The following is a 15,291-nucleotide window of genomic DNA, read 5'->3' on the forward strand; positions in this document are numbered from 1 at the left end:
CTTCAAGAATTCTTTTTTGGCCGTCAGCTCCAAACCCCATGAACCCCAAATCATCCCAAAACTTCGTCACAAGATACATCTGATAAGACTTCTCTTGCTTGTTTCCTTAATATAATTCCTTAATTTTAGAAGGGACACAGAAAACTAACATACATTCTCAAGAGCATGTTTGAAACTATCATCAATTTGTTTGAGCTCCTATAGTGAATTAATAATTAAGAAATCTGAAGGACTGCTCTGCCTAGTATCCAACAGCCCTTTTTTTTCTCTGTGAAATCTTTCCGGTTCACAGAGTAAGTTTCTCTTCTTCCGATTGATGCCTGACTCTTGAAGTCTTGGTACTCTAGCTGTGAAGATGGAGATGGCAGAAGAAAAAGAAATCAGTTATTTTTTACTTCCGTAGAATTATCTAAATGTTTTTATTCAGTCCTTTAAGTCACTGTTGACAACAAATAACATAACTATTTTTCCAGGGCATATGTGTAGTTGGATTACTTATTAGTTTATATGTTAAAATCGTTTCCTGCAGGCAAACACATGCGTCTGTCTATAGATTCAATTGTTCAGAGTCAAGGAGTTTGCACATCAAAATGTCTAGATTTCCAAATTCTTCTAAAAAATTGAAATGTCTAACAACATTGAGACTGTATTTTTTATGGTGATGTCTTAGACTTAAATAAATATGTCGGCCCCTCCTGCACTGGTATGAGTTCTTCAGCTTTCCACAATCCCCACCACTCCTTATAATCTCTGGGAACTAGCTGCTCCATTCTTTTATTTGATCTGCCTGGCCACTTCTGGGCCTTTGAGTTTGTAACCCTGGTTGAGATTATAATATTGGCAATTCTCGTAAGGTATAATTATACCTTTTGTGACTCAAACCCAGTTGACTCTTCCGGTCTCATTTTCTCTTCTACGTGCATTTTATGCTCATCCATAGCAGCCCTCCTGGTTCAGGCTTTGTCCGATGTTTCACTTTCTGGACAGTGCTGTCCTTATATGCCTGTTGAGCACTTGAGATCCTTCAATTGTGTAAATTACTGCCCCTTTCTGAGGCTTTGCTATCGTGATGTTCAATCAGCCCCTCCCCATTCAGGTTGAAATTTCCCAAAGAGCTAAATTTTAACTTCTATTTAAACACTTAAACTTCTATTGTATTTCTTATCATAAGAAGTGATTTTATGTATGTATGTATGTATGTATGTATTTATTTATTTATTTATTTATTTTTGATGAGTTTGAGACAGAGACAGAACATGAGCAGGGTTGGGGGGGTGGGTGCAGAGAGAGAGAGGGAGACACAGAATCCAAAGGAGGCTCCAGAATCTGAGCTGTCAGCACAGAGCCCGACGTGGGGCTCGAACTCACGGACCCCGAGATCATGACCTGGGTTGATGTTGGACATTTAGCCGACTGAGCCACCCAGGTGCCACAAGAAATGATGATTTTAAAGTCTTTTTCTCAAAGTCACTGAGGGTCTCTGAAAAGCAGCCTCGGCTTTATCTTTTTTGTATTTCTGTCTGCAGTGCCAACCGTTGCAACTGATGTGGAGCTATGATTTAATAATGATTGCTTGAGTTGATTCAGATGAAATTATTTCTATTCAGAATTAGTAACTGTGCCAGTTAACTGAATTTTAAAGGGTAGGACTAGACTTTTGAAATTTTTAAGAAGCTAATCTCCATCTGGTCATATGTAAATAATTATTTCGGAGAACAGAAGCTTTTCATAGTAGCATAGCATTTATATAATGATTCCCATGTGGGTGTATATGTAAAATTAGGCACAATGTACATAACAATGGAAACAATGCATTTTTTTTTTGTTTGTTTAACACCAAGGTTTTTTTTCTCCTTTGTGAAGCATTTGGTGCTTTTAAACACCTATCAATAACATAATAACTTTTTTATATACTTTAATTTTTAGAGCAGTTTTAGATTCAAGACATTCTTGAGCAGGACATATAACTGGATGGTACATTTGTTACAAATAATGAACCTATATTGACACGTCAATATCACTCAAAGTCCATGGTTATAATAGGATTCAGTTTCCTGGTTGTGAATTCTGTGGGTTTTCACAAATGTGTAATGGTGTATATCCACCATTATAGTATCTTACAGAATAGTTTCAGTTGTTCAAGTATCTGACTCTTGATTTCTGCTCAGGTCATGATCTCATGGTTTGTGGGTTCAAGGCCCATATCAAGCTCTACACTGATAGTGCAGAGCCTGCTTGGTATTCTCTCTCTCCCTCTCTGTGCCCCTCCTCTGCTCATGCTTGCCCTCTCTCTCTCTCCCTCAAAATAAACTCAAAAAACATTTTTTTTTAAAGTTAGTTTCACGTCTTAAAAATCCCATGTGATGAATCTCATGGTGAATCACCTATGCATCCTTCCCTTTTCCCTATCCTTTAATTATTTTACTGTTTCCATAGTTTTACCTTTTGTATATAATTAGAATCATGCGATACATAGCCTTTTCACATTGGCTTCTTTCGCTTAGTAATATACAGTTAAGGCTCCGACATGTCTTTTAAGGCTGGATAGCTCATGTCTTTTTTTTTTTTTTTTTTTAACTTTTTTAATGTTTTTATTATTTATTTTTGAGAGAGAGAGAGAGAGAGAGAGAGAGAGAGCATGAGCAGGGGAGGGGCAGAGAGAGAGGGAGACACAGAATCCGAAGCAGGCTCCATGCTCTGAGCTGTCAGCACAGAGCCCGACATGGGACTCAACCCCACGAGTCGTGAGATCATGACCTGAGCTGAAGTCGGATGCTTAATCCATGGAGCTACCCAGACGTCCCAATAGCTCATGTCTTCTTAGTACTGAATAATGTTCCATTGTCTGGATGTTTGTAGAGCAGTTCCATTCACCTATTGAAGGGCATCTTGGTTGCCTCCAAGTTTGGGCATTTATGAATAAAGCAAAACTGCTATAAATATCCATGTGCAGGTTTTTGTGTGGATGCAAGTTTTCAACTCATTTCCATCTTAACTCTCCATTATCCATCTCATCCTTTCAGCCTGAAGTTTGAGCACTAGGCTTGGACTTCATTGCCAGCATCAGTTGACGTTATGCCAGAAGTATATTTCTGATGATTCAATTTCAGATGATTCAAAATCTTAACATGTTTTCTACATTTATTTAAGTGATTTCCTCATGATTTACTGGGTATACCAGAATTCTGATGTGAGAAACCTTTTAAAAAATATTTTAAAAATTTGTGTGAATATTTGTATGCCATACAGCGTGGAGATTACACCAAATTTTGCTCTAAGACCTGTTCTCTCTAGGGTAGAATGTATCTGGAGAAGGAAAGGAGAGAAGAGGTTCATTTTGAGTTAAATCCAGTGAGTTCAGTTGTGACCGTACTAAATCATAGCTCACTCTGTCTGAGGCATAAAGTCCTATTGCAGAATTCCCAGGAGAGGTTGGTGGCACCAGAAAAAGTTTCTCCTATTTTTCATTTTAATAATTTTGATCTTAAAGGATACAGTTTCATCCTTTCCAAAGCCACTTGGTAGTTCTGTTTAGATACCTTGATACTGTGAATGTTCAAATAATTTTATTGAGAGGTTTTCTTCCATAAAATATATCAGTGAAACTAAAAGCAACAAGGGGATACAAGTGGAGACATTAATTCCATCATGGAAAGAGTGACTTTATTGCCTGTGTGTTTGAACAGTACATTCTATATACTCTTTGGAAAAGGAAAGATATTAGTTCTTGGCAATTTCCACATCTTCTTTTATGTATGTCTTCTGTTTTATATCTGAAATGTCTACTAGACGCAATCAAACTTTGGTGAAGAATGGATTATTTAAACTACTAGTATTAAATTTTCAGTTCTCTGCGTGCAGAGGACCAGAGATGCCATTCTCTATTCTCTTTTTAGTTTGACAGGGGAGAGAGAATACATATTCTTCATTTTAATGTTACCTGGCCAAAAAATGGGAAAATAAATCAACTGCTGAAATATATTAAATTCCAAGCATTGGTGAGCTATTATAGAACAGTTAGAAGCATATGGGTATAAGAGATTGAATAATTTGATTTAAACTATGTATGAGCTCAATTTTTTCATCTTGGAAAACGTAGAAACTATTACCTACCTAATTCAAGGCATCATTTTTTTTAAGAATGAAATAGGATAATGTATATGAAAGTAAGTTTTGTGTGCCTGAAGCATGGTTGTCACTCACAGTTTTAATCCTCTCTTTTCCCACCCACCATATGATTCGGACCAAAATAAATAAGTCAGTACTGCTTGTAAGTAAGGCACTAAGTAAGATTCTGGTTCTCTAGGTGTAGGCTATTGTAAGAATTATAAATAGATCTATAAGTACTATATGTAATCACGCTGCCCTTTTGAAGCTACAACACTCACAACCTTAACTAGGACATACGCAAGTTGAGCTCTGCAGCATATAAGTTAACTCTTTGTAGGTGACCAATATAATTGTGTGTCTCATGTAACTATATCCAGGGGAACTATTGGTTTTGAGGGTAGTTGAAAGAAATGAAAATGGTATTAGTTCAAAGGAAACTAGTTAAGTGGCCAAATATTGGACCCTCAAACCCCCAAAGTGGCTGTCCTTTCTCTATTATGAATGTGCTAATAGGATAGCCATAAGCCACATGTGACTTTTGAAATTTAAATGGATTTTCCCAGTTTTATTGAGAAATACTTGACATACATCAGTGTTTAGGCTTAAGACATGCAGCGTTATGGTTGGATTTACATATATTATAAAATGAATCCATCATAGGTTCAGCTAACATCCACCATCTCACAGAGATTAAAACGAAGCAAAATTGACAAATTAGTTCTCTAGTTGCACCACAGTTCAAAGTGTTTACTAGCCCCACGTCACTAGTGGGTACTCCCATGGTAGTGGAGTAAACTTTATGAAACACTTGCTTCTGCACTCGAATTATATTATTTAACTCACATTCACACACGTATACCCGATGAGATGCATTGTCTTCTATGTGCATTTGAACAGGAGGCTGAGGCACTGAAACATTAAGTCATTTGCCCAGAGTATCATCCCAAGAAGGTGAGATAACTGACTTTGGCCTCTAAAGCCCTAGCAGATAATGGAAAAAATTAAAAGCCTTTAGAAGTAAATTTAAATTCTTTTTATCGCAACCTAACTTGTTTGTTGCCAGAAGGGAATGGGAAGACACTTTGGAATTGAAACCATTCTTTTGTATGTTAATCATCCAGTCTGTAAGTATTTTGGGGGCCATGAGTACATATCCTGAGTTAATCCCACTGAAAGAAAAAATATAAACATTTAACTCGATACTAGAAAAATTAATGTGCACCCCGTTGACTACTTGCATGTGATCCCAGTGATTGAGAGTCACTTCTCATTTTGCTAACACAAAATGTCGAATCCCATGCTATGGAGGCTGGGATACAGTAGCATGACTCTTGCTAGTGAGTCAGTGAGCCTACATTTTGACCCAGTCTCGGTTCAGCGTGGTGATTATTCTGTACTCACCCTTCTATATTCAGTAACTTTCAAAAACAGTTCAAAGGTGTTACTTTGATTTTTCAGTTATACATTTCTTAGTTTACAGAAATAATGTAATGTATAAGTTATCCTATGAATTTAATGAATTTTAAAGGCCCCCTGGAAATGTGCCCCCTGGGAATGAAAAACTCTGATGTAAAAACTTTGCTCCTGCCCTACATTGATTCCAATCTAGTTTGAGGGGTCAAGTCTTAGCATTCATGCAAGTCTTACCATTCATCAGTCAGGTTTGGGGAACATAATGAGTAACAACACTGCCTGGAAAAACTTACATCAGTAAATAATTGAGATGGTCTATAATTTAAATGTTGTAGGAGTTGTTTGAAGAGGTGAGCAGTAAAGGGAAAATTAATATGGACAATATGATGAGCCATGTGGGGAGGTTCCCTTTCAAATCTCCAGTTCTTTAGGGCAGAAGTATTTCTCTCCATATCTATGGTCCATTTTCAGCTTTTCAAGTGTACACATCCATAATTACTTATAGCAGTTCTCTGTAATAAAACTCTTCTTCAAGATTTTCTAGGCAAGGAAATAGTTCGATTTTATCCAATTTATTAGTTTTTACTTTGTTTACTGATATTAAAGAAGAGATCCAGAGTTAGTTCCCCACCCCCACCCCAGGATTTTCATGAAAACCTAAAGAAATTAACAATTAAGAAAATAACAGGGAGAACCTGGGTGGCTCAGTCCGTTGAGCATCTGACTTCAGCCCAGGTCATGGTCTTGTGGTTTGTGAGTTGGAGCCACGCGTTGGGCTCTGTGCTGACAGCTCAGAGCCTGGAGCCTGCTTTGGATTCTGTGTCTCCCTCTGTCTCTGCCCCTGTCCCACTCACACCCTGTCCCTCTTTCTCTGTCTCTCTATCTCAAAAATGAATAAACATTAAAAAAAAAAAAAAAAGAAAGAAAATCACAGAACTGGAAGAGATATAATTGCCAAGGTGTTCAGAACTTTATAAATACTTTGGTATAAAATGTCAAAAACAATTTTAAGTTCAAAAGGATTGAGGGCTGATATTATTAAATCATTTGTTCTGTAATTCAAATGAAATCAAACTTCTGCCCTAGGACTCTTAATTATAAATGACACAGTAACCCTGGAAAGACCTTTGATTTGGGGGTGGTGTTCAACCAGGAAGAATATTAGATTCTGTAAGTATGCTACTTCTCTTAGCCAGTGCACAGAGATCCTTATTCCTGGTTATGTGTTATGACCTTTATAGGTACTGTGTGTGAGGGCTCAATTAGTTAGCCATTTGGACCAATGAGGATGACTTTTTCAAATTTTACCAAATAAAACATTTCATCTGGATGGAGATTGGAAGTTTCCTAAGTCTTCAGGTGATACGGAAGCACTAAATCTGACAGCTCCAGAACAGAAACAAACACCCTATAAATCACTTAAATAACACCTTGTTAGATTGCTATTACTATTGAATTCCTTGCACTGGAAATTCCCAAGTTGTGGAGTATCAGTAGCCAGCTTTCATTTTATTTAGCCTACAATAACTTTCATGTCTTCAAATATGAATGAATTTTAAATAAAACTTACATTCAGGTATATGTTATGTAAATGACTTTGTAAGGTTACAAGCTTATAGGGGAAAAATGCTATTTTCATTTCTGTGCTCAGTGCTTGTCCTTGTAAGATCTTCAAGAGTAGGCTGAATGATATTTGAGGGCTTGTTTCTTGTGAGTATTCTCTCAAAATGTGTCCCTTGGTAGATTAAGTGTCAAATCAATCTCTAGCTTCTCGAGTGCAATATGGATATCGTATTCCTTTCTGCTATACAAGCTGTGAGCCGTTATGTCCTTAATGTGCCCTTAACTGTGTCAAATAGTTTATAATTTCTAGGTTATACTTCCTATATGAAAACTCATTCCTATGTTTTAAATAGCTTTACGTGTTATTTCTTTCCCCACCCAGGGATAGAGGTGGTAAATCTTTTTTTTTTTTTTTTTTTTTTTGAGGTGGTAAATCTTAATGTGGCTGTGTTTGAATCTGTAGATGTTCTTTCTTTAGAGATGATCTTTGCCTTAGTCACATCATAAAAAACTTTATAGTCATCTCTTAGAGACTTTTTTCCCAGAAAATCCTCTTTTATCTGTGAATGATACAATTGGCTGATTTCGACGATTTAATCTGAAAATATTGATAAAAGAGTTAAAGTCATTTAAAATCATCCTACTCAGTTTGGAAATATGTAATGAAGTAAATGAAACTATATGCATCAATCACCTTCCTCAGTGGTAATTACGATCAATTTAATGCATGTTATTCTTTAATTTTCCCTAAACTAACATTATTTAAGTTAGTATGATATTCATATTTATCTACAACATATTTATATGCAACTTAACCTTATATATGGCCATCTGTATCTCTCCGTATATAGTGTGTGTATGTATACACACATGTACACACAATCATAAAATGAAACTGTGGTATACATATCTGTTGGCAAATTATTTTCAAGTACATACTGAATATCTGTATAGTTCAATATACATACATTTTTTCCTTACTTTTTAAAAATAATTGCTTTGCATTCCATTGTATGTATACTATGTATTATTCCACCAACCAACCCTCTTTTGACATATTCTTGTTTCTATATTTTCTGTTCAACATATACTTGTATATATATTTTTAAGCCCAAATGCTATTATATCTTTAGGATATATACTTCGAAGTGAATTGCTAGATTTAAGGATATATATATTTTAACTTTAATAAGTAGTGATTGATGGTTGTGAATATTTTTTAGAGGAAATATTAAACTATGCTATTTCTGATTATTTTTACAATTCATATAGAAAATCATTTCTTTGGGATGCCTGGGTGGCTCAGTTGGTTAAGCATCTGACTCTTGATTTCCACTCACATCACGATCTCATGGTTCGTGAGATTGAGTCCCACGTCAGGCTCTGCACTTGAGATTCTCTCCCACTCTCTCTGCCCCTTCCCCACCCTGTGCACATGCACCTGTCTGCTCTCTCTCTCTCTGTCTCTCAAAATCAATAAATAAACTTAAAAAAAAAAAGAAAATCATTTATTTCAAAACCATTACTTACCCAAAATCGTTAAGGGGTTATTGCTACATAAGTAGCCCCATACATGATTTATGTATATGGCAGTAATGCTTAAAATATATAACTATAGACATATTTGTGTGAAAAAGTCTTGATCATGTCTCCTCCAAGTTAAATTCAGTCGGCAAGAAAAAGATAGACCTTTGTGATTGGACAGACACAGACTTTAAGTGAGGTAGTAACTGAATGCTTTAGGTATGTGGCTATAAAATCTTTGGACAGGAAGAACTCCAGTATGATGTTAGCAGGACTTCACCAATCTACTGAGGCCACTATCTCATTTTTTTATAGCTGTTCCTGCAAATGAACTCAATAATCAGCAACATTTTGCTTCTATTTTTTCATTTACAGTGAATGGAGGAAACATTTATTTATGAATTTAAATCACAAAGTGAATTTCTCTCCTTGAGGCAAAGCTCTATGTAGCCTCCACCATGCAAATGCATTGTTCACTCTTTCCCATCACATAGAATTGCATTCTGTGACTTCCTGGAATGCCATGGAAATTGGTTATGTTCTATTAAAGAAAGAAAGCCCACACAGTTCTTTATAACACTTGTTATGGTACCAGTGGAGATTTCCTGGCTAAAATTTTATGACAGACTGTTAATAAAAAAGTCTGTCCAGGTTCACACCCTCCCTTTATCTTAAGAATTTTCTTATCCCAGAAGAATGTCAATATGTTTCAGGGTCAGATAGCAGAAATCCAACCAGAATTGTTTTTATATTATAATGTAAAATATTAATAATATAATATATTGATATATGTGTATGTATGTAGGCACATAAGAATGCAGGTTTGTGTATTACATATTATCTATCTTCATACAGTATATTTGTGTTTCATTCTTTCACAAATGGAAAATACATTTATAAATAATTTGTGAGAAGTAATGATAGAGTACTTGGATGAAAGATAAAGCCAAAAAAAAAATTAATACAAGAGAAAGAAAAGAGGCAATCTGAGCCAGGGAAGGGACTTATGTGTATTTCTACTAGATAGTAGAAAAGGCAAGGATTTGTTTATATGGGCAGTTTTTTAGAATTTTTTTTTAAGTTTATTTCGAGAGAGAGAGAGAGTGAGTGGAGGAGAGGGGCAGAAGGAGAGAGAGAGATCTGTGAATGCCAAGAGGGCCCTGCACTGTCAGTGTAGAGCCTGATGCAGGGCTTGGACTCACAAACCGTGAGATCATACCTGAGTTGAAATTAAGAGTAGGACACTTAACCAACTGAGCCACCCAGGCACCCCTATAGTTTCTTAATGGCATCTAAAGGTCGTGTGCATTTCACTTCCTTTTCTATAGCTCTTCACTAACCTATTTATTGACATGAGGTTATTCTAAAACATTTTGTTGAAAACATAAATGTTTACTTAATGTGCTGCTGTGATGACTTTGCCAGACTTTCCACCAGAGTGAGATTTTTTTTTGTTTTTTTTTCAGCGTCTGCCTTTGAAGAAGATTCCATGCAAAGCCTCTGCGCCCTCAGGCTCCTTTTTTGCCAGAGACAACACAGCAAATTTCTTATCCTGGTGCCGAGATTTAGGGGTAGATGAAACCTGTCTGTTTGAATCTGAAGGTTTGGGTATGTATTTCCTTCAGAATTTTAGCTGATAAGATTATTATGTATCTTTGTCATAACTATCAAAGACTTTGTATAGCTATCAAAACTTGTTTGTGTGGTCATTTCCCAGGTTAATTGAAAAACTTCATGTAAACTTGCAGTTTTCTGTAAACTTGAATCTTTGAAGGTAGAAAAATATGCATGCCCTTTTACTGTTTGTCACTTTATGCATGAAAAGATAGGAATATGAATAGTGCCATTCTTTCCAAGCTAAAATCATGTATATACAATGCAAAATTCGGGTATTTGGAAAACGTAGGCTTCAATTTTACCCCCGGGCTCTAACCTGGACTTGAACAGTAGCTCTATATGTCTGCTACAGCCATAAAGGCACCATTGTCTTTTCACCTCTACAAAAGGATGAAACACCATTTCCTGTAAACTCTATCTTTGTTGAAATGGAAGTTTATTTATGTATCTATTTTTAGTGAGTTAAAAATCAGGTAAGCAAGCAGGAGATTGGGATAATTGAAGATGATGAAATAAAAGATACTTTAGTGTCTAAACCTACCCAGATAATTATGGGGTTTTTGACTTGTTTTACTTTATAATTGAATTTTGGCAAATCCACTTCCAGACCATAGAGCAAGCTTTTGTATTTCCTTGGGAGGAAACATACATTGAATGGTTCAGTGTTTTGACATCACTTGATTGGCTACTGTTAAATGTTGAACCCTCCTGTGTCAGCTCTGCCCAGTATAGCTCTCGCTCGTAAAGTATCGGAATTAAAGTCCCATTATAATGAAATAGAACTGAGTGAAGAATGGAGACATCTGTGGGGGAAGGATGGGAGCTTTGGTTCTTTTGCCTGAGGCTTTAAAAAATCAATTCACAAAATCACATAATACCAAATATTAGCATCAAAGTAAGCAGAGCATCCTTTAGAGAGAACAGGTATACAAATTGCCTTCCAAACGGTGAGAATAACCTTTTGCCCCGAAGCCTCACAAAACATTTCCCTGCTGAACCCAGGAAAATTGATGGTTAACAGCTAAAATCTTACTCATTTTATATGCTTATGGAAATTTGTGTTTGTACTAAGAAGAGGGAAGGTGATGTGGAAAAGATTGCCATCAAATTTCTGAGAATTCTCTCAGCAGAGAGGAAAATTATATGAATTTAGATTAGAAGAATATTTTATACTATACCTGAAAGAAAAAATAAACTGGAAGAATTGCACAGTAGCCTACCATACACAATCATGTGCTTCTTGAATGATCGTCATATAAATGGGCTTTGACTACTGTTTCCGCACATTAAAGTAAACCAACTTTGGTGGAAGATGTGTGTACGTATATCGCTCTTCGTCAGTCTTCTGCTAATTTTACAAATAGATTTTAACTTTCATGTTTATGGGAAACTATATGAGTGAGGAATTATAGGAGGGGATCGTGGTGGAAGTGTTCACACACACACACACACACAAATGTTTGAAAGATCAAATGAATGAACGATAAGTTAAAAAATTCAGATCTTAGTCACAAGGAGTATACTCTTCCTATGTGGACAAACAACATCACGATTTAAAATTCTGCAGTGCCCCTGCGTTATGAAGGGAACTACCACGTGGGGAAACTCCTCTATTACTTGAGCATTTGTTTGTTGTACTGGTTTTCATTTAAGAAACATCTTTTTCAGTGACTACCCTAGGATGAGGAGGAGCTGGGAATGGGAGTGTGATCTTGTCTCAGTTTTCTCACTGCCTCTGAGTTCCTTTTGTTAATTGAAGTAATAAAACTTTTGGTTGGAAGCCAAGAGGCTTGGATGGCTTTTTAATACCCCATTCAGATAATAAGTAATACATTTTATCTTGAAACAATAAAGCCTAAAGCAACTGTATAATAAAGGTCCTGGTATATAAATACATACTCTGCAGCATATAAAATTATGTCAAGTTGAATTTTGCGATGACTTAGTTCTTCACTCTGCTTGAAAAAGAAAAAAAAACGCTGACTTTATAAAAAGAAAATCCAAGATAATTTATGCATAATAGCTACTGAGTATTTTATTGAAACCTCTTTCATTTTGAATATCTCCTATATTATAACTTGCAATTACAATGTATTTATGTATCTAAAAAAGTTTAATGACACCAAGTTTTCGAGTAATTTTTAAGCCTCTCGGTACCAAACTAAATCAGATAGTTGGGCTTTCTGGTTTGTTGCTCAATGAAAGACAAATTTGAAATTTCTGCTGCTCAGAATAGGACATGAGGTGAGGTATAATAGACCCTGTGGAGACAGAAGGGAGCCAATATTATAGCGTTGACTTTAGGATTATTCAGAGAAAGGAAACAGCTGTGCCCATAGATGCTAATGATAATCAAGAGAAGGACAATGAGAAATTCCATTTCCCCAAGTGGAGCCCTTTCTTCTTAGATTTTTCTTATTATTCACTGTGGGTAAGGAAGTGATTGAGTCACTGCCGATGGCCTTGGACTCCGGATTGCAGAATTGACTTTCTTGCAACAATAACGCTGTGTACTCTGCTTGATGTCTTTTCACACTTCACTTTTGAAAGAGAATTTAGGGCAAGCGTTTTTCTTTTTTCCTACCTCAAGATTTCATTTCAGTGACACACAAGATGAAGTGCATCCTTTGTGTCCTGGTGTTTTGAACAGCAAATAAATGAAAAGATGCCCTGATGAAGGGGAAAAATCTGTTTGAATGAATGATAAAGTAGATCACTGTCCTGAGTGTGTATCAAGAGGCTTCTGTCTTTAGCTGTTCAAAGGTCTTTGCCTGCATAAAGCATTCTTATCTTTGTGGCAACTGATATGCTATCCTCTGTTGCAGTGTTTCTTTGTACAGTTATTTGCAAGGGGATCTAGATTCCCAACTCACTCAATCTGTTCTCTTTCCACAACAGCTAATGACAAGAAATCTCAGTGGTGGGGAAGGTATGCCAGGGATGAACTGGGGTGTATGGATAGCGGCTGACTCCATATGCTTCTCTCATGCTTCTTGTCTTTTTGATTCTTGGCAGATAGCTTTTTATGCCACCCGATATAATCACATACAGGGTATAACCTGCAGTTTATCTTCTATGAAATTCTTGATAATTATTCCTCTGTGAAATGTCAACTCTCAGATCATAAATTCACTCTATCCTAAATAGTGTTTCAGAAATGAGGCAATAGAAAAACGGACAAAAGTCATGAACAGCCTCGTCATAGAAGACATAAAAAAATCTAATAAAGATACAAAACCTTAGCAATAAGGTAAATGCAAATAAAAGCTATGGAAAATTAGCAAAATAGAAGAAAATTATATATTTAGGTTGCGTATGTGGGAAAATAGGATCTTCTATACATTGCTGAAGAAAATTGGAAATAAGCATGCCTTCTTTAGAGGGCAATTTGGCCTTATGTATTAAAGACCTCACAAGTGTTTATTTATTTATTTGTTTTCAGCAAATTGTTCTACTTCTAAAAGTTTATCCAAAGGAAATAAGTAGAAGTAAGCACCAGAATGTCCACTGAAATGCTTTTTTTTTAATAATAGTAAAACAAAGGGAAATGAACTGACCCTATGACATTTAGTGATATCTTAAACAAACTAGAGGCATCTGTAGATACGAACCAAAAATATTGCTGAGACTATTTAAGGATACAGAAAACCTACAATCTGCTATGAACATGAGGTCACACATATATAGTAAATGACCGTTAAAGTATTTTCAGAGTTTGAAAGAAAGACAAACAGAAATCAGGTTATAAACGATATTATTTTCTTCTTATTGTCTGTTAACAAACATCAGTCAATAGAGGTGGCATGCCATCTGAAGTATGAGCAGTTAATGTTATTTATATTAAGATATCATTGGAACCAATTTGCATAGAGAATTATTTGTTGGCCTAGAATTGTACACACTGAGAATTGTAAGGGCTATTTCCCATTGTCGAAGTTAAAGTGACATTTCAAGTGTTTGGCGAATTTTATACTGCTCTAAGAATAGCCCACATGGATCTTTGTGTGCTCTGCGGGACAGTCTTTACCCTTACAGGTCTGCATATAATGCTCAGCTACAACCCCCACTGTTCAAACCACGCTGACATATAGGTCAGCGGCTAGAGGAGATTTTTTTTTTTCATGTCTCACAATTGGTTTCATTGGATTCTTTAAAAATATTTAGGATTGTGCTTTAGATTCAAAAGATGAACATGAATGCTTCCTTAAATTTAATAGTATGCAGTTTATCATTCTAAAGACGAAATACTTCCGCTAATAATTATTTTAAAAGAAATGAACTTTTCTTTTAATGGTGGAGTGAAGAAAAAATGTTTAGAAGATTCTAGGTGTGAAAGCATTTCGGTTTTCAGTCTATAGAAGTTAATAGAATGTATTAATATTCTCCCTAATAATAAATATAATAATTTTCAAAGGTTAAGTATTTTAACAACCTTTTGTAACCCAGTGCTGTATATTTTGATATGGTTCATTTTTTGTCATTTAAATTAAGACCAAAAATCTATGATATACTCTCAGTCTTAAAAAGTTTTAAGTTATGAATTCCCAATATTGATGCTCTTATATGAATTTCTCTAAGATATTTTAAGTAAGAAATTATTTCATTCATTAGCAATGTTCTTGTATAGGGGATTTATTATTTGTAATTTATTTTACTATACTAATTTAGAAATTTTCAAGTGTAATTATTTTTCCCAGAGCCTTATTTACGTTGCTCAATATGTATACATTCCAGGGAGCTGTGAGATGGGGGGGAGCGGGGGGAGGATGGAGTGGGGAATACTTTAAAAATGCATAATGTTGTGTTTGCAGTAATTGTGTCTATATCATTATGTCATTGGATGATTATAGGATTTGGAAGCCAGTGACTATCCTTCATCTATTTCTCAGAGAAAGAATCTACTCAGCAAGAAAAGGGTTTGCTATCTGTTGTGCTAGCATGCAAATGTGTGTGATTTGTTCTTTATTTTTATTTTCTGTGTTTGTGTTGGCTGTGTGGCGTTGTCTTCTGTGGATGCATGACCCCAATGAGTAGTTTTACAAAACCCTTTCTTTTACTGAACCT

The 15,291-nt window shown here is 35.7% G+C and overlaps 1 protein-coding gene across 5 annotated transcripts in view; it reads left to right on the forward strand.

The window, feature by feature from the left end:
- The window catches only part of GAS2 (growth arrest specific 2), a 131,313-nt gene that overhangs the window by 40,468 nt on the left and 75,554 nt on the right, over positions 1-15,291 (forward strand). For all 5 annotated transcript variants that reach the window (XM_045484796.1, XM_045484793.1, XM_045484795.1 and 2 more), the window contains exon 4: positions 10,077-10,218. In XM_045484796.1, coding sequence (XP_045340752.1) covers positions 10,077-10,218 — 142 coding nt within the window. The remainder of the gene's footprint in view (positions 1-10,076; positions 10,219-15,291) is intronic.

Source organism: Leopardus geoffroyi, chromosome D1 (genome assembly GCF_018350155.1).
Source record: "Leopardus geoffroyi isolate Oge1 chromosome D1, O.geoffroyi_Oge1_pat1.0, whole genome shotgun sequence".
In the NCBI taxonomy this organism is placed as follows: domain Eukaryota; kingdom Metazoa; phylum Chordata; class Mammalia; order Carnivora; family Felidae; genus Leopardus; species Leopardus geoffroyi.